The sequence below is a fragment of the Tupaia chinensis genome, unplaced genomic scaffold (assembly GCF_000334495.1).
Source record: "Tupaia chinensis unplaced genomic scaffold, TupChi_1.0 Scaffold000687_1, whole genome shotgun sequence".
Taxonomy (NCBI): Eukaryota; Metazoa; Chordata; class Mammalia; order Scandentia; family Tupaiidae; genus Tupaia; species Tupaia belangeri.
In genome coordinates this window covers 1,249,167-1,267,978 of record NW_006160210.1, presented here as the reverse complement: position 1 = coordinate 1,267,978, position 18,812 = coordinate 1,249,167, and the positions used below count along the sequence as shown (strand labels likewise).

The 18,812-nt window shown below is 37.2% G+C and overlaps 1 protein-coding gene across 8 annotated transcripts in view; it reads right to left on the bottom strand.

Moving 5' to 3' along the window:
• The window catches only part of EPHA5 (EPH receptor A5), a 421,001-nt gene that overhangs the window by 113,177 nt on the left and 289,012 nt on the right, over positions 1–18,812 (bottom strand). For all 8 annotated transcript variants that reach the window (XM_006160483.2, XM_006160485.2, XM_006160484.2 and 5 more), the window contains one exon: positions 4,333–4,457. In XM_006160483.2, coding sequence (XP_006160545.1) covers positions 4,333–4,457 — 125 coding nt within the window. The remainder of the gene's footprint in view (positions 1–4,332; positions 4,458–18,812) is intronic.

Sequence of the window (18,812 nt, the reverse complement as noted above, 5' to 3'; positions counted from 1 at the left end):
GAATTTAACTTGGGACCAGCAGTTGGCCCAATGCCTGTCACTGGACTCCCATGTAGTCTACCGTGGTTTGAGTCCCAGATCCTGCGGTTTAAACTCATGCTGGGCACATGTGTGTGTATGCCCAAGATCCCAAGAGGAGAATGGATTGCGGCACAGTTATCCCCCCTTGGGGGTGGTTTCTCACTTTCTATTTCTCTGTCTCTCTCTGTCTTTCTGGTGAGTGCACGTGCCGTATAGCAAAAACCTCTCAAAAATAAAAAATAAAAAGGAATTTAACTTGGCAAAAAGAGAAAAATCTATTCAAAAGTATGAGATACTAGTATATTTGATTTATATGATTTGTACATCAAATATCTTTTTAGAATTTTTTATTAAAGTTTTTTGCTATAGTGCATGTGTGCTTGCTGGACAGAGTGAAAGAGAAAGAGAAAGTGAGAAAGCAACCCCACAGGGGATGAACATTCTTCTTCTATTCCATTCTCCTCTTGAGTTTTGGACATGCACACACAGGCATCCATCATGTTTTTCAAGCTACTGGGGCCAAGAATTGAAGTTGACCATGTGGGATTCAGCCACCTTAACCTCCATGTCATCTGCTGGGCCAAAATATCAATATTTATAATGAAAAGTAAAAAAGGACTTTTAAAAAAAGAGGTTTATAAATGTAGGTACACAACCTTGAACCTCAGTTTCTTCTTCTTTAACATGTAGAGGAGATTATTTATCCAGTGTATTGAGAGAAGAAAGAAATAAAGAAATAGTGTACAATAGTATACAAAGTAGTATACATAGGCCAAGCATAAGCTCCCCAAAAGAATAAGTTCTAAGTAAATTTGATGACTATTCTGTAGCATAATGGTAAATTCTTTCACTGAAAAGTGTAAAAAAATTTAAAAGATTACATGGCTATAAATCCTAACTATTGAAGGTACAATACATATGTTCTGTGTAATTATTACAAATTGCTACTTTCAATAAAGAAAAATTACAAGGAAACTGAAATGCTGTTCCTTGAACCTATGATCTAATATCAGTTGCACAAAATTACATGAGTCTAATTTAAATTACAAAATCACATCAGTGCGATTTAACAGTTTTGTGTTTTTTTAAACCTAGGTTCTAATTGCAGTTTGTCTTTCTAAATTAGCTGAGAACTATATTATCAGGAATTTAGCAAAGCATTTACGCAAGCCATCAAAACCAATGACTGACTATACCTTGTGCATGGCCTAACTATCTTTCGAAATCTAGTAGTGTCCCATTCTTTTAACTCGTTCTCATAGTCTAATTTTCTTCATCGCAAACTGTGTCTACACGTCTTCAACACCCACGGCCACCTGGCTGCCAAGTCCTTGCCAGGGCAGTCCCTGTGCTGCCTCTGTGCCCCAGCTGAGCAAAGGAGCTGCATTCCCCAGCTGCTTAGCAAACACTGTTCGCATGCAGTGAGAAAGAGGGCCTCAGCAGAAAGAGCCAGCTGGCAAACACCCTGCCAAGGGGCAGCTTCCCTTTGCCTCTGCCTTTAATTAAGAGATGGCAATGGGCCCATCACCATGCAGGAGCAGTGAAGCCCAGTGACCTCTATTAGAGCAGGGCAATCACAGGCAGAAATGCCAGCTGGCAAGTGCATGTGCCCTGGAAAGCTTTGCCACCTGTGTCTGGCCAAAAGCCATCCAATGAAATGGCGGTGTCACTCCAAAGGTTCAAAATGAGCTCTGGAAACCTATCAGGGCCCCCCGCCTCAATACATAGTATAAAAGCTCATTATCCCTTTTTTCCCTGCAAGTCTTCAAAAAAAAAAAGAAAAAAATCAAAACCTTTTTTTATATTGGTATGCCCAGTAATTTGTCTCAACAAAAAAGTCTGGAAATTAATATCTTCATTGTAAAAAGGAAAACACTGACCAAAAGAAGTTAATAATTTCCTTTCAAACACTATATTAAGTAAAGATTTTGCTGCGTCTTAAGCATGTACATGGCAACTTGTTATTAATTTATTGAGGAAATGCATAGAAACCTTTTCCCAAATCCTTTTTTTCTCACTTTGAGTTATGCAGATAATAGAATGTATTAATGCACCACTAAATATAAACCATCAATTATAAGGTCAAATTGTACTGAAATAAGTGTAATTCAAAAAAGAAATTGAAGTATAAAGAAAATAATTCCACAACATGCTTCCAATTCCTTAGAAGGAACATACATAGCAAAGAACTTCTGCATACCATTTGATGAGTAACTCTTTGTTCTAACAGGAGCAGCAACTTAAAGAAAAAAAAAAAAAAGATACATTTTTGCTCTTATACACATGCTAGAAAGTAGCAGTAAAAACAATGAAAGGTTATTCACTGGGTGAAGAAAAAGATGAAATAGGATGGTGTCCTGAAGGACAAAAAAGAAAGCCAGCAGTTGGTCCAGCTTATCAGTTCAAGGGAAGAAAACAACACAAGCCAGTATGTCCTAGTCAGAGTATTAGCCTTCCTGCTGCTGAGATTTATGTCATCTAAGATATATACATTCAGACATAGCTTTTGGTACTTAGTTGTTTTAAAGTTCCATTATGAGAACCAGCAGATGGCATAATGGTTGCATCAGTGGACTGCCACATGGCAGACTGCAGTTCAAGTCCCAGACATGGAGGTTTGAGACTTATGCCACATGTATGTATGTGCATAGCCAAAATCCCTAGAGGAGAATAGAGGAGAAGAGATTCCGGCATGACCATTCCCCCAAGGGGTGATTTCTCACTTTCTGTCTCTCTGTCTCTCTGGTTAGCACACATGCCCTATAGCAGAGATCTCACTAAAAAAAATTTTATTATGCATTTCAAATTATTTTAAAATCAACTGTAATTCAAAGAAAAATTTGGAAACTTAGCAGTTTAGGATATTTATAGCATATTGGGCATGCATTTATATATATATTTATATGTATATATATATATAAAACATAGCTTCACATTAGTATAGAGTAATAAAGTTTACAAAAAATCAAATACTAAACTTAAAATGTAATTTTGCAACTTATTTTTGGATATAGTATGTATTTAAATGGTAGACCTCTGGAATCTGAAATGCTTTGATTACTAATCTCAAAGACACAGGAATCAGTGAAGAATATGAATGTAATTGTCTTCTACATGATTAACTCCCTTTCTGTTGTCAAAGAACACTATATACCATATTTCAAGACAACCATCTCAGAATTATTCTCTTAGAGCATTTTTGGTGAATAACGTATTTGGTAACATTTTTTGCAAAATATCTTATAATATCACTATGTATGCTCTGTTACATGTAATGCTAATAGCAAGTGATTCCAAGAGTGACTACTAGCATGTGATAGTAGTAATAATTGACTTCTATTAATCTGTTAATAAAAATAAATATATACACAGTGTAGACATATAAAAAACTGAGCACTCCACACCAGTCCAGCTTTAGAAATTATAAGCTCATCTTTAACTTCCAGCTTTATGATTCCTTTAACAACAGCTCAGTTGGCTGTGGATTCAGAGTAGAAAGGAAGGTGATGAACATTACCATTAAGTGTCAACAAGGATTAAGGTAAAATACGGAAGGATGAATTAAGAGACAACTCAGGGAAAAAGAAGAAATCAAATAACGGAAAATATCAACAGACATTTTAATCATCTGTTACTGAAAGTTACCTGCCCACACTTTTAAGTTTTGTTTTGTTTTGTTTTGGCCAGAGGGTGCAAGACTCACTGGAGAGACAGAGGGAAAGTGAGAAATCACTCTCCAAGGGGGATGGCCACACTCCAATCCCTTCTCCTCCATTCTCCTCTTGGGATTTTGAGCAAGCACACACACACACACATGGAATGTGATTTTCAAGCCATCAGGTCTGAGACTCAAACCACCGTCACCCATGTGAGAGTCCAGCATCTTAACTACCACACCCTCTGCTGGGCCCCTGTCCACACTTTCGTAACTGTGCAGGTATAATATTCTGAGTTACAGGCCACATATGCATGGTTTTCCTGATAGACCAAAGGAGTCTTTACAGAAGATGAACAGCCTAAGTGTTTGCAACACTTTCAAAATATTGTATGACTTCATCTTTAATGTTGGAAAATCTGCTTGCACCAGTGTTACACTATATGGTCGTATCCAGCCACTGCAAACTATTTGGCAGGAGAAGGACATGACTAGAATGCTCCCTGTCTCCATCCAGCCCCTGTAATCATGACTGCACAATCAATTGTCATTGATTTACGTGTAAAATTGTACCTACTCTTCTACAAATTGGATAATTGCAGTAGCTAAAATGGAAGAAAAAAGGAGAAAGGACACTTTTATTCTGTTAGTCCTACCTTTTCAAAATATTTGATTTCATACTCCAGGATGATTCCATTGGGCCGGTCTGGCTCTTGCCAAGACAAAGAGATGCTGTTTTTTGCAATCTTCCCCTTTTTCACATTGGTGACTGGAGAGGGGGCTGAAAAATAGCATAAACAAAGAATTGCACGGTTAATAGAGCCCTGACTTTACAACCTGCTCTGTGATTATATGTATACATTGGCATTTTTAGAATATAGTACAATTAGAAATCCCAAACAATTTAATTTTTTAAATCTGATAACAATTTTACTAAGTTTCTAAAGATTAGGAAGTGGTTTACAAACACGTATTAGCTAAATATCCCGAGGATTTTCTTATAAACTACAATAACATAGAATCTTAAGACCTCATTTTCTCCATCAAGTTTGGAAATATAGATAAATGACTTTTTTTTAAAAAAGAATAAAGACATTTTTAATGACTTTATGTATCTTCTGTTACTAAAATGTATAGATGCTCTAAAATGTATCCTATTACGCTAACAAATACATAATTGTCTATATTAGTAGATTTCCACAACATTAAGGCTCTTTTGGCTAATTTACTATTTTCTATTAAAAGTAATGATGTTTATAAGCATTAGTGGGTTTGCATATTCAATACAGTGAGACTTTTCCTTAAAATATGTTAGTAAACATGTGGCATATCTTGAAATCAATAGGAAGTCAAAGAAATATTTTCCTTCATTTCCATTTCCCCCAAATATTTCATTACAGGTCTCAATCACTTATGGTGTTCTGCTATGGTATTTTATTTATTTATTTATAGTTATTACTATCTGCTATGGTATTATATGACTGGTTTTCTCATGAAAATAGAAAGAAAATATATCTCATTTTGGGCATATCTGGATATTTTAAATCCACAATATGTCTAAATGTTTTAGTCAACATCTGTTTTTATCAATCAGCTGAGAAATGTATAGACTCTCTGACAAAATAAAAAGGTGTCAGCTAATATTTTTCTAATGTAGATGACCTTTACATTTACGATTTTTAGCTTTTATGAAAGCCAGAAAGACCATCATGGGCTAATGAATAGTGTGTACATATTTCTTCGATGGAAAATCTCTCAGCCATAGTGAGTAGTCTATAATCAGAGGAACAGCCCTATCTGATAATAACAGATACCTACTGAGACGAAATCATATATATTAATAATTTCTCACTATTTTGATTTCTAGCATTTTCACACAAAATCACATCCTACAGTTTGTCATGCTTTGTTTATGTTTCTGGTCCTCAGAAAATGTAATCAAACCAGAGGGAACACCTGACTCAGCAGACTGCCTGAACATGTCAGAGAACAGTATGTCAAACCCAATAGTGTCGTGAAAGTGGGGTGGAAAGAAAGGTTGATCATTTTAAAATAAAGACAAACTTATGTCACTCCTCTGCTTAAAGCCCTTCACTGCTCCTCTCTCTCAAGAGTAAATTCAGATGTACGACCAGCAGATAGTGTAATGGCTATGTCGCTGGACTCCCATGTAGCCGACAACGGTTCGAGTCCTGGACCCGGTGGCTTAAACTCAGGCTGGGCATGTATGCGTGTGTGCCCAAGATCTAGAGAGGAGAATGGAGGAGAAGGGATTGCAGTGTGGTCATCCCCCTGGGGGTGATTTCTTGCTTTCTGTCTCTGTCTCTCTTTGTCTTTCTGGCAAGAGCACATGCACTATAGCAGAAACCTTCCCCCAAAAGAAAAATAAAAACAAAAGAGTAAACCCAGATGTGAAACTGCAGGCCACCACAAACAGGCACGTTGTTTCCCTCCTCCTACCTCCTCTGCTCCAGGATTTCTGCTTGTCCCATAGTCCAGACCCACTCCTTCCTGCCTAATGACGCTGTATCTGGAATTCAGAAGTGCCTCTGCCCTGGGTGTCTCTCCTTCACCTCTCATGAATTTCTCCACGAGATCTTTCATGTCTACTCTATTTATTCTAGCAAGCAACTGCCACTCTCTCATCTCTTCTCACCTAAACATTGCCTTTGCTCCTCTGCTTTTCCATTTTCTTTCCTTAGCCCTTGTACTTTGCCATTGGACATACTATATATGCTTTTTTTCTTCAATTACCCCAACTACAATGTACGTTTTTGATGGCAGGGATAATGTTCAGATTTTTCACTGCTGAATTCCTAGTACCTAGAACAGTCTCTGCAACAGAGTAGCAGATAGTAAGCATGTACAAAATGTTGCTGATGGTAAAATTTCAAGGTTATATATACAAAACCTTATCTTGTATCTTTTAAACTTTTTTTAGATTTTTTGTCATAGGGTGTGTGTGTGTGTGCTTGCTAGAGACAGACAGAGGGAAAGTGAGAAAGCATCCCCCAGGAGGGGTGACCACACCACAGTCCTTTTACCTTCATTCTCCTCTTGGGATTTTGGGCATGTACACACACACATCCAGCATGATTTTCAAGCCATCAGGTCCAGGACTTGAACTATAGTCAGCCATATGGGAGTTCAGTGTCTTAACTACCATGCCTCCTGCTGACCTTAGGCAAATCCTTTATTTTAAAGTATTTGTCAGGTTCAGTCATTAACAACAAACTCAGCAAAGAGATTGGGGTGAAATACCTCTTTCAGTAAAATTAAAATAAAGATAGACATAATATATAAGAGAGCTATATAAATTAGCCATCTAGAGTTTAAAAGAGCCACAGTAAGATGATGATGTCTGGGCATGTTAACATGGACTTTCATTCTTTCAATTTCAGCACGTGGTGATATTCTGGGGCAAAGGGTGCCCATTCTCAGCCTTATCTTCTTTTCTGAAACATGTCCAGTTCCACGGATCTTTCTACAACATTACAGAACATTTAATGTGCATATAAATGCAAAATTGTCTAAAGGTGATTTTGAAATTGCAGTTTGTTCACTTTCATTGAAATTGTAATTGACCGGCAGTTCTCACAGGTACATTTTGGCATTAAGTTCAAAGTTCCCATAGATTCCTATTTGGGAATGAGTTTTTGCGCTATACGGCACTGTGGACAAAATACACATAAGATTTGGTAACGTAGACAAATAAGCCCTGCACCCCTAGTTTTTCATAACGCTTGTAGCCAAATAGCAAATTTACTGAAGTATTGTAGAAATGCTAACAGAGGGTTAGGAAAGACAGTATATTTTTTTGAATGTGCTTTGTTCAAAAATGATTATCTTTATGAATTTCTTGAATCATGAATTGCAGTCATTTTTCTGTCATACTTTTAATTTATTGCATTATCCATTAGTAAAAAACAGATAATGACTAAGTTTTTAAAGTTCTTCACTCCCTTTACGACACTGCAAACATCCTCTTCTATCGATATCAATATATTTTTTACAGATACCTATCGGTTTTCATCTAATATGTTGATGTTATTGGTAAATTTCTATTTCTAAATTATATAAGTAGAAGGTCTTGAAAAAGTTCATGGGAAGTGCTTATTATTAAAAGAAGAACTGGGTCAGTTGTGGCTTAGTGGTTATGTGGACTGGATCCCACATGGTTGACTGTGTGGTTTGAGTCACAGATTAGGTGGCTTGAAAACACACAAGAGGGGGCCGGCAAGTGGCGTGCTGGTTAAAGGTGCTGGACTCCCACGTGGCTGACCACAGTTCAAGTCTTGCACCTGGTGGCTTGCTTTCTAACTTTCGCTCTTTCTCCCTCTGTCTGTGTCTCTCTAATCAAATTATAAAATATAATAACAATGATAATAAAGTTAAATAAATAAATTCTTTTACAAAAAGAGAGAGTTCCAGGAAGGTTGTGAATCTTCATTAAAAACAAAACAAAAAAAGAAAGAAATCACACAAGATGTGTGTGCGTGAGTGCCCCAAATCCCCAAACAAGGGAGAGATGGGGAAGGGATTGCAGCATGACCATTCTCAATGGGATGATACTCTCTTTCTTTCTCTCTTGCATTCTCTCTCTTCTACTTCTCTCTGGTGAGTTCATATCTACCTTCAGGTAAAATTATATATATAGATATAGATAGATATAGATATAAATATATATATGCATAAATTTCAAATTTTTGCCACCAAGGTAAACTCATACTTTAATTTCACTGTTTCATGAACTTTTTGAAGTTCCTAAATTTTTTTGGGTGGGGGGAGATGTTCTTGCTATAGGGTGCTTGCAATTGCCAAAAAGATAGAGAGAGTCAGAGAGATAGAAAGCCAAAAAATCACTCCCCAGGGGGATGGCCACCCTGCAATACCTTCTCCTCCATTCTCCTCTCAGGATCTTGGGCACTCACACACATGTGTCAGGTGTGAGTTTAAGCCACCAGGTCTGGGACTCAAACCGCTGTTGACTTCATGGGAGTCAGCGACATAGCCATTACGCCAAATGCTGGTCCCAAAGTTCCTAAATATTTAATATGTGTGCTCCATAAAGGCAGGAAGGATTTGGTTTAGTTAATTGCTATATTTTTAGGGCCAAACATTATTTGACATATACTAATGTAATAAATTTTTGTTGAATGGATGAATAAATGACAAGTATGCATATACAGCATAATCATTAAAAACTAGTGTGTCTCATCTTAGCTGACATACTAGAATAACATAAGTGTGGTCTTTGTGCTCTATTTTAAAACAGCCAATTCTGGGGCCAGCAGGTAGCATGGTGGTAGAGATGCTGGACTCCCACATAGCCAACCCTTGTTCAAGTCCCAGACCTGGTGGCTTGCTTTCCCACTTTCCCTTTCTGTCTGTCTCTCTCTGATCAAAATTGAAGAATAATTATAACAAATAAATAAAATTAAAAATAAATAAATCTTTAAATAAAACTTAGCCAGTTCTTTAATAAAAAGATCAATTGCTTCAAAGTGAATCTCTCAAATAAATATGAACACAGAGACAACCAGCCTAAAGTGGATGCACTTGCCTCCATCAGAGTTCAGCATAAGTTACTTGGCTTTCTAAGACTGCTTGATTTAACAAACACCATTGTTTTCCAAACTGTTTTCTCAGTAGCTAAAAATACTCTTGAAAGTGCCAGTTAAGAAGGGGGGGACCACTCTGAGACCAGAATAGTTCAGGAATAACTTCCTCTGTGACAAGACCATCTCGGTACCGTGTGGGTAAGGCTGATGAAAGTGGCAACGCTGACAGCTCCCGGGGACATAATGATGATGCACAAATTGTAAGTGGCAGCCATCCTCCACCACTGCACCGTGTTTTATGGGCATCACGTACATTAAATAACTGTAACCAGATTTGTCAGCAGCAAGGGGCAGGTTCCATTTATCTTCTTTATCTTCTTCGCTGATACCTTTTGCACTTTCTCTGCCCACTCAACATTTTACTAAGTAAGTCTCATATCAAATGAGAATGATGACTTAGAGCATTTCTGCTTGTACATTTCTGTTCATGCTGCCAAATCATGGAATTTTTACTGTCTCTGTATAAGAATATTTTTTAAAATATCAAAGAAATCAAGTAGTAAAGAGAACAAAATAATCTACATGACTTCTGAGGTGGAGCTTTCGGGCACACTGAAATATTCCTATTTGTATTATATTGTGGTTTCTGCGTTGGAGGAGACCTTTGAGAACCAGTATAACATGCAGGATACTGACCCTTTAGGTTGGTAACAGTTCCCATTATGGGCTGATTTGCTTGTTTGTTTGGATTTTCTAAACAAACTTTTTTTAAAAAAAAAAAAAGATAGAATTTTGCTAAAGGGTACATGTGCTTGTAGGGGGTGGTGGTGGTCATGCTGCAATCCCCTCTCTTCCATTCTCCTCTTGGGATTTTGGGCATGCATGCGCCCAGCATGAGTTTCAAACCTTCAGACCTGGGACTCAAGCCATGGTGGGGGTCCAGCGCCCCAACCACTATGCAACCTTTTGGCCCCTCTAAACAAACTTTTAAATTTAGAACAGTTTTCTACTAATGGAAAGAGAAGAAGATAGTAAAGAGAATTCCAATATTCCTCATACCTAGTGCCCCCTATTAGAAATATATTACATTAGCACAGGACATCTGGCACAAGTAATGGACCAATATTGACAGGCTATTAACTAAAATCCATACTTTGTTCAGATTTCTTTCATTCTACTTAATGTCCTTTTCATGTCCTGGGAACCCATCCAGCATACCACATTACATTTATTCTCATGTTTGTGGAGGCCCTGATGGGCTCGGGCTTTCTTTGATTTTATGAGCTGGAGAGTTTGGGAGCATACTGGTCAGGTACTTTGCTAACTGTTCCTCACCTGGGATTAATTTATTGTTTTTCTCATGATTAGACGAGGATATGAATATTTTTTTGAGAGGTTTTTACTATAGGGCACGTGCGTTTGCCAGACAGACACAGAGAGATAGAAAGTGAAAAATCACCCCCCCAGGGGGGATGGCCATGCCACAATCCCTTCTGCATTCTCCTCTCAGGATCTTGGGCACACACGCACACGTGCCCGGCATGAGTTTTAAACCACCGGGTCCGGGACGCGAACCGTGGTCAACTACATGGGAGTCCAGTGACATAGCCACTACGCTAACTGCTGGTCCCAATGAGGTTATGAATGTTTTGAAGATGACCAGAGAAGTAAACTGCCATTCCCATTAGATCTTATTGTGGGAATCAGTCTTGGAATCAGTCATTTTTTTCCAGGAAGCACTGGTTTTACTGTACAATGGCATTAGCAAGCAAGAACTGGCTGTGAGGTGTGTTCCATGCCACCGTGATACCATTGTTTTGAGACCCTCTCAGCCGACAAAGCAAGGAAATAAATGAGTGCTTATTAACTCATATGTATCTATAAATATTTCTATGAATCATCTACATCTATATTAACCTAAATGTGAGCATACACTAATGTTGACAATGCTAATCAATTATTACATGAATCATTCCAGCCTTTTTGGCTTACTTAAATCAAACAGTCTTCCAACAGTGGTTCCCAACATCTGCCATCCAGTTACTTAATTATTTAATTTCAATATATTGTATATGTCTACTGACTTAAGAATTATTTATCTGTATCTGTTAGACTTATTGATTGTCATGTAATGTATAAATCTCTAACATCCTGATAGCACAAGCAATGCTATATAAAATCCTGCCATTGGTTGTAGAAAGCAAAATGTCCTCCTTGCTTTTCAAACATAGAGACTTAGCTTAAGGCTCCAATATGCCCAGAAGAGAAGGAATGCTGTAGCAAAGAAAACTTAGAAGTCAGACAAAATTGGCTTCAAATCATGGAGCACCAAGACTTGGTCACATGGCCCTCTTAAGTTACATGACCTCCATGATGTACTTTTTAATCTTTCTAACAGGACTAATAATACAAACTCATCATCTTGTTAGTGTTATGATTTGGATAACGGTTTGTCCCCCAAAGTTTCATGTTTTAGATTGTGATGTTGAGAGGTAAGACCTAGTAAATGATGACTGGGCCATGGCGATTGCATCATGGAAGCACCACTCTGAAGGACAGATTAAAGATGTCTTGAAAAACATCATTTAAGTTCTAGCCTTAAGTGATTGGGTTAGATCTCTAGAGAGCTGGTTGATATAAAAGAGAGTTAATCCTAGTTGCTTTTCTCTCTGTAAGTACCTGGCATCTTCTGTGCTTCCATCAACCACGTTATAGCCTGGCTTTCTTCTGACTTTCCAGTCACCAGAACTGGATAAACATCTATTTCTTTATAAATCACTCAGACTCAGGTATTTCTGTTAGCAATGCCAAAAAAAAAAAAAAAAAATAGGAAAAGACTAAGACAGTAAAGCTGAAGTTAGATGTTGTACTGTGTGAGGTATAGGTGGGTGACAAGTAAATATTATTTGTAATAATATCAGTTAAAAATATTAGATAATTGTTCAGAAAGACATCACATCTAGTGAGCTCACTAGAGAGACAGAGAGACACAAAGCAAGAAATTATTCCCCAAGGAAGAATGTCACACCACAATCCCTTCTCCTCCATTCTCTTCTTGGGATTTTGGGCACATACGCACATGCACCCAGTGCAAGTTTTAAGCAGCCAGATCTGGAACTCAAACCGCAGTTGACTGTGGGAATCTAGCGGTGTAACCATTATGCCATCTGCTGGTCCCTCTTCTTACATCTTTACCATTTCATCTTTCATCAATCAAAATTATTAGGAGGCTTAGGACCAGCAGATGGCATAATGGTTACACCGCTAGATTCCCACAGCCAAATGCGGTTTGAGTTCCAGATCTGGCTGCTTAAAACTTGCACTGGGTGCATGTGCGTATGTGCCCAAAATCCCAAGAAGAGAATGGAGGAGAAGGGATTGCGGCATGGCCATCCCCCCTGGGGGCTGATTTCTTGCTTTCTGTCTCTCTGTCTCTGTCTGTCTGGAGAGTGCATGTGCCCTATAGCAAAAACCTCTCCAAAAACAAAATTATTAGGAGACTTCAAATAGTTTGTAGAAAATGGATTAAAATATAAATATTTTGGTATAAACTTTTTTTAAACTCATGCATTGTTTTTTCTAGCATACATATTTCATGATCTTTTTGAAGACCCTTCATATTTATAGCCTCTTCTCTGAAAATGACACTGTTCTAAATGTTAGATGAGATCAAAAGGCAACACACTTAAGACAGATAAGATCATTTTGTCTTCTACAGCTAGAAGATTTCATGACTCCCTGCTAATAAACAGTTATGGGCAACTTCCTTCATTTTGTTAATAACCAAAAAGTACTGTATTTACAGTGTTAACTAAAAGACCAACAGTTCATTTAGTATGATAGCTTTCTCATCCCTGAAAACAGAGTGAACATGATAACACAAATCTGAACTGTGTCAAATAAAAAAGGAAATACCATCCTTCATTCCCTATACTCAATGCTATTTGTGTAGGCAAAAGTAAATTATAAATAGAATTAAGTATTGGTTATTCAAATTTAATTTTGGTTCGCTATTATTTCTAGCTATCCTAATCTTTGTTACATTTACCTTTTCCTGTTGGTGAACTATTTCAGCTTATATTTGATATTTTACTGATCCTTTAGTATTTTTTGTTTGTTTGTGTCATAGGGCATGTGTACTTGCTGGAGAGAGACAGAAACAGAATAAAAATGTGAAATCATCATGAAGGGTGCCCTCATATTTAAAAAATGAATAAGTATATCAGCATGCATTTGACTTATATACCCATATTTTGTATCATGAAGCTTTGAGAAGAGTAATTAAGACAATATTTAAATCCTTTAAGTCCAGGGCCAGTAGGTGGCATAGTGATTAAGGTGCTGGACTCCTATTTGGTCAACTACGGTCCAAATCCTAGATCCAGTGGCTTGAAACTCAATCTGGGCACATGTGCATGTGTGCCCCAAATCCCAAGAGAATAGAGGAAAAGGGATTGTGGTGTGGCCATCTCCCCAGGGTGATGATTTCCCTCTCACTGTCTCTCCATGCTCCCTATGTTAAAACCTTCAAAACAAACAAACAAACAAACAAACATAACAACACATTCTTTAGGTCTGGACAGCCCATAAATATAGTAAAACATCATCAGGTGGCATTTCTTTTACTTTCTTCCAGAAGTTTTTGCATGCGACCAATGAAGTAATTTATTTAAATGTGAGTTTTAAAAATACCTGTATCTATTCTTTTATAAAAATACATGGGTCTTGTATTTAACTAGTGATACATAATACATCTGTATTAAAATACATGTATTGCAGGATTATAGGTTAAAATTTGGTCAAGTAGACTATTAATATTTTTCATTTGGAAGCCACTCTGTCATTCATCCTATTTAGATGCTTCTTGTTAACCCAGGAAGGTCTAGGTTAGTATCCCAAAAATATAGATTACTAGGCTTCTCTCTAGAAAATTCTGACTTAATAAATCAGATTTGAACCAAGGATTCTATATTTCTAATAGAGTCTCTAGTTGAATCATCCTATCAGTAAAGTTCAGGAAATACTGAAGGAAAATTATACTAGAATTAATTTTTCTTTCAACATAATTAGAAATTTAGAAAGCTGAGGCTGAAACCTAGATCAGTATTAAGGTTTTGTGATCTTCTATCTTTCAATTTTGGCTCCCTCGTATTGCCAGCTATCCTAATCTTTGTTACCATGTTTACCTTCTCCTGTTAGTGAACTATTACTGCTTATATTTGATATTTTTCTGACCCTTTAGTATTTTTTGTTTGTGTGTGCCATAGTGTATGTGTGCTCACTGGAGAGAGACGGAGAGAGAGAAAAAAAATGAGAAATCATCACCAGGGTTAGGGGTGGCCACACTGCTTCACACTCCTTTCTTTTCCTAGGATTTGGGGCTTTCAGGTACACACACCTGACTGACATGATTTTCAAGCTCTGGGTCTGGGATTTGAACCATAGTCAGTCATGTGGGAGTCCAGCACCTTAACTACTATACCACCTCCTGGCCCTAATCCTTTAATATTTGTTTAGAAAAATTATTTGCTTGTTCATTTATACATAATCTGGTTTACTCTGACCAGATTATAATCTCTGTAAAAGTAGAGAACTCTTGTGGAACTGGCAAGTGGCATGGTAGTTAAGGTGCTGGACTCTCATGTGTTGGACTACAGTTCGAGTACTGGACCTGGCCGTTTGCTTTCTCACTTTCTCTCTCTCTCTGGAAAAAATTAAAAAGTAATAATGATGAATAAAATTAAATAAAATAATTCTAAAAGAAAGAAGAAAAGAAAACTCTTATGTTTTGTTCACCATTGCCTGCTTATCTGTAAAAGAGTTTTTGAAAACTTAAAACATATTACAGCTTCTGGGAACAGTAGATAGCATAACGGTTATGTCGCTGGACTCCCACATAGTCAACTGTGGTTTGAGTCCCAGACCCAGTCACTTAAAACTCACACTGAGCATGTGTGCATGCATCCTCAAAATCCTAGGAGGAGAATGGAGGAAAAGGGATTGTGACATGGCCATCATCCCCGGAGGTTAGGGTTATTACTGCTTCGACTCTTGCTGAATATATTATGACAGTTCTCCTAATTGAACTCCCTCTTTCAAACTTTCCAGGCATTCAGAGGTTTCTTCTAAGAAGAGATAGGTTATGTTCGCTCTTAATTTGGTCATGTCTCTACCCTATCCAAAATCCCCCGTGGTTTCCTAAACCATCCATGCCCTATCCTCTGGTTAAATTCCCAAACTCATCTATTCTTAAGTCCTTGGTTCCCTTTCAGCCCCATGACCTCCTGGTTTCTGGAACACTGTCTCAGGATGCTCACACTGACATCTCTCTTTGCTTAGAATGTTCTTCCTGATGTTAGTATGGCTTGTGCTTTGCTTTACTCAGGTATTTAAAAATCAAACCATATTTTCAGAATGGCCTTCTTGACTAATCTACCATTGAATAATTCCCTATTTTTCTTGATAACAGCACTGTTTGAAATGATATGTTTATGTCTTTACTTGTCTGCTGTCCTTATTTCCTATAGGAATGTAGCCTCCATGATGGGAAATACTTTCACCGTTTTATTTCCTGCTATATTTCACGTGTGTCAAAATGACTGAAACACAGAATGACATCTAATTTTTCTTATATACTTGATTTTTTTCTTTTTAGGATTTAAAGTTAATAAAGGAAGGACAGGTGGTGTAGTGGTTAAGGTACTAGACTCTCACCTGGTGGCATAGTGGTTAAGGTACTGGACTCCCACCTGGTTGACTGCAGTTTCAGTTCTGGATCTGGTGGCTTGAAATTCACACTGTGTGTGTGTGTGGGGGGGGGCGGGGGGAGGATGTGTGCCCAAAATCCTGAGAGGAGAATGGAAGAGAAGAGATTGTGGTGTGGCTATCCCACTGGGGGATGATTTCTTGCTTTGTATCTCTCTATCTCACTCTCTCTTTCTGGGGAACACACATTCCCTATAGCAAATATCTCTCAAAAAATTAAATAAAATTAATAAAGAATATATAACACATAGCTATAGTTGTCAATTCAAATCAATTATTCCATGGATCATTCTAACCTCCTCATCTTAATTATCTGTAACCTCCCATTCCAACAAAGCTCTGCCTTTCAGTTACTTAATTGTTCAATGCCAGTACATAGGTCCTCAAAGTTAGAAAGTTCTCACTTCTTTTTGATATAGCATAGTATAGGTATAAGTATATGTAAATAAAGTATTTATTGAATACATGAATGGCATATATGTAAGTATGATAGAGGTTATTAAAATAAATAAATCATAGGGAACAGAAGATAGTGTAATGGTTATGTCACTGGACTCGCACATAGTTGACCGTGGTTCAAGTCCCAGACCCAGTGGCTTAAAACTCGTGCCAGGCATAGGTACATGCATGCCCAGACTCACGAGAGGGGAATGGAGGAGATGGAATTGTGGAGTGGCCATCCCCCCTGAGAGGTGATTTCTCACATTCTCTCTCTCTTTATCTCTCTGTTTCTCCAGTGAGCACATGCACCTTATAGCAAAAATCTCTCAAAAAATAAAAATAAACAAATAAATAAATAAACCATGTTGGTGAAGCATTTCAAAGAATTCTAGACATGGGGGGGCAGGCAACAACTAAAGAACTAGAGGTCAAGTGACTCTTCCCACTTTACTGCACCTGATTGTATAAATGAGAGCTACTCAAAAGTCTTTTAAAGAATATATGTATATCGGGAACCAGCAGTTAGTGTAATGGCTATGTCGCTGGACTCCCACGTAGTCGACCGCGGTTCGCGTCCCGGACCCGGTGGCTTAAAACTCACGCCGGGCGCGTGTGCGTGCGTGCCCAAGATCCCGAGAGGAGAATGGAGGATATATATATACATGATTTTATGTTTATATATATATATATATATATAAAATCAATTATTATATTCAAAATAATAGTTATGAAAGCTTGAGTGTAACTTAAAATATGTTCCCTAGGTAAAGAACAGACTTTTGAAATGATCACAGAGAAGATGCAGGTTTAGATCTACATATATCTGGTGTCCTTCTTCACAAAGGTTCCTATTCTTTCATTTCTTCAAACAGCAAGATGGAAAAAGAGAAGCAATAATAGAACAAGCCCTATATCATCTATTAAACTGAAACATAGTGATAGAAATTTTATAGATATTTGGGAAAATACAAAACCTAGATCTAATTTATCTTTAGTTTACATTTTCTAAGATGAAAACATTGACATTAACATAGTGAATGTATCCTTTGTTTTTATAAGTGTGTCTATGTAAATGCTCCCGTAATGATTCAAATTAAATTCCTCCCACAGATCACACATACAGTCATCCCTCAGTATCTGTGGAGGGTTGGTTCCAGGACACCTGTAGTTTCTGAAATCCATGGATACTCAGTTCTCACATGAAATGATGTACTATTTGCACATAACCTATGCATATCTTTCCATGAACTATAAATAATCTCTAAATTAACCATAACATACAATACACAGAAAATGTTTTGCAAATAGCATATAAATATACTGTGTAGTTTTTTAAAAAATTGTATTCTTTTTATTGTGGTATTATTGTTCTTCTTTGTTTTTAAAAATTATACATACATATACTGCATATATACACACACACATATACATATACACACACTGCATATATACATACAGGAAGTTATGTGTATGGGTTTTTTTAGACAGATTTTTGCTATACAGCACGTGCACTTGCTGGGGACACAGAGAGAGGCGTAGAGAAAGTGAGAAATCACACCCAGGGGGGATGACCGTGCCACCCGCAATCCTTTCTTCTCCATTCTCCAGTCTCCTCTTGGACATGCACGCACACACACCTGGCATGAGTTTCAAGCCTCAAGGTCCTAACTGGAACAGAAGTCGGCCATATGGGAATCCAGTGCCTTAATCATTATGCCACCTGCTGGCCAAGTTTTATATATCTTTTTAACTAGTTTAATGAAACTCCATATAAGGATTTTTTTGCTATTTGCTTTAGAGTACATGTTAATCATTTGAAGAAAACAAAATAAGTAACTAGAACTAAAATAAATGAAAAATGTCATGACTAAATTATCTTATGAACATTTCTAAAGTCGTAAAGATAAAAAAATGAGGCAGCTATTACATATTATATACACATCTACAAATTAAAATATACACTTATTATATACTTAACATTTTTTTCTTATATGTTCTCATTTGATACTACTATACCACAGAAAAGAACTACTGTGTCCTCTCAACACACCTGGTACACAGGGTCTGTACTAAAGAAAGAGAACATTTTCAAGCTTTCTCAAATAAAAATTCAGTCTGCTCATTCAGACAAAAACCTACAATCACTCCATCTTAAAAGCCTGCAACTGGTTCTTTTGATATACGATCTCAGTGAAGTTTCAAAAACAACCATTTCACAAAAACCTGGCTTTAAATGTCAGTAGTTCTAGAGAGATGATATCCCTTTTAATAACAAAGAACCTATGAACTCAAATGTCTCATTAGGTATAGTATGTTGTTTTCAAAGACTTAGAAACCATAAAATATTGAAAATCAAATGTTTTCAGCAG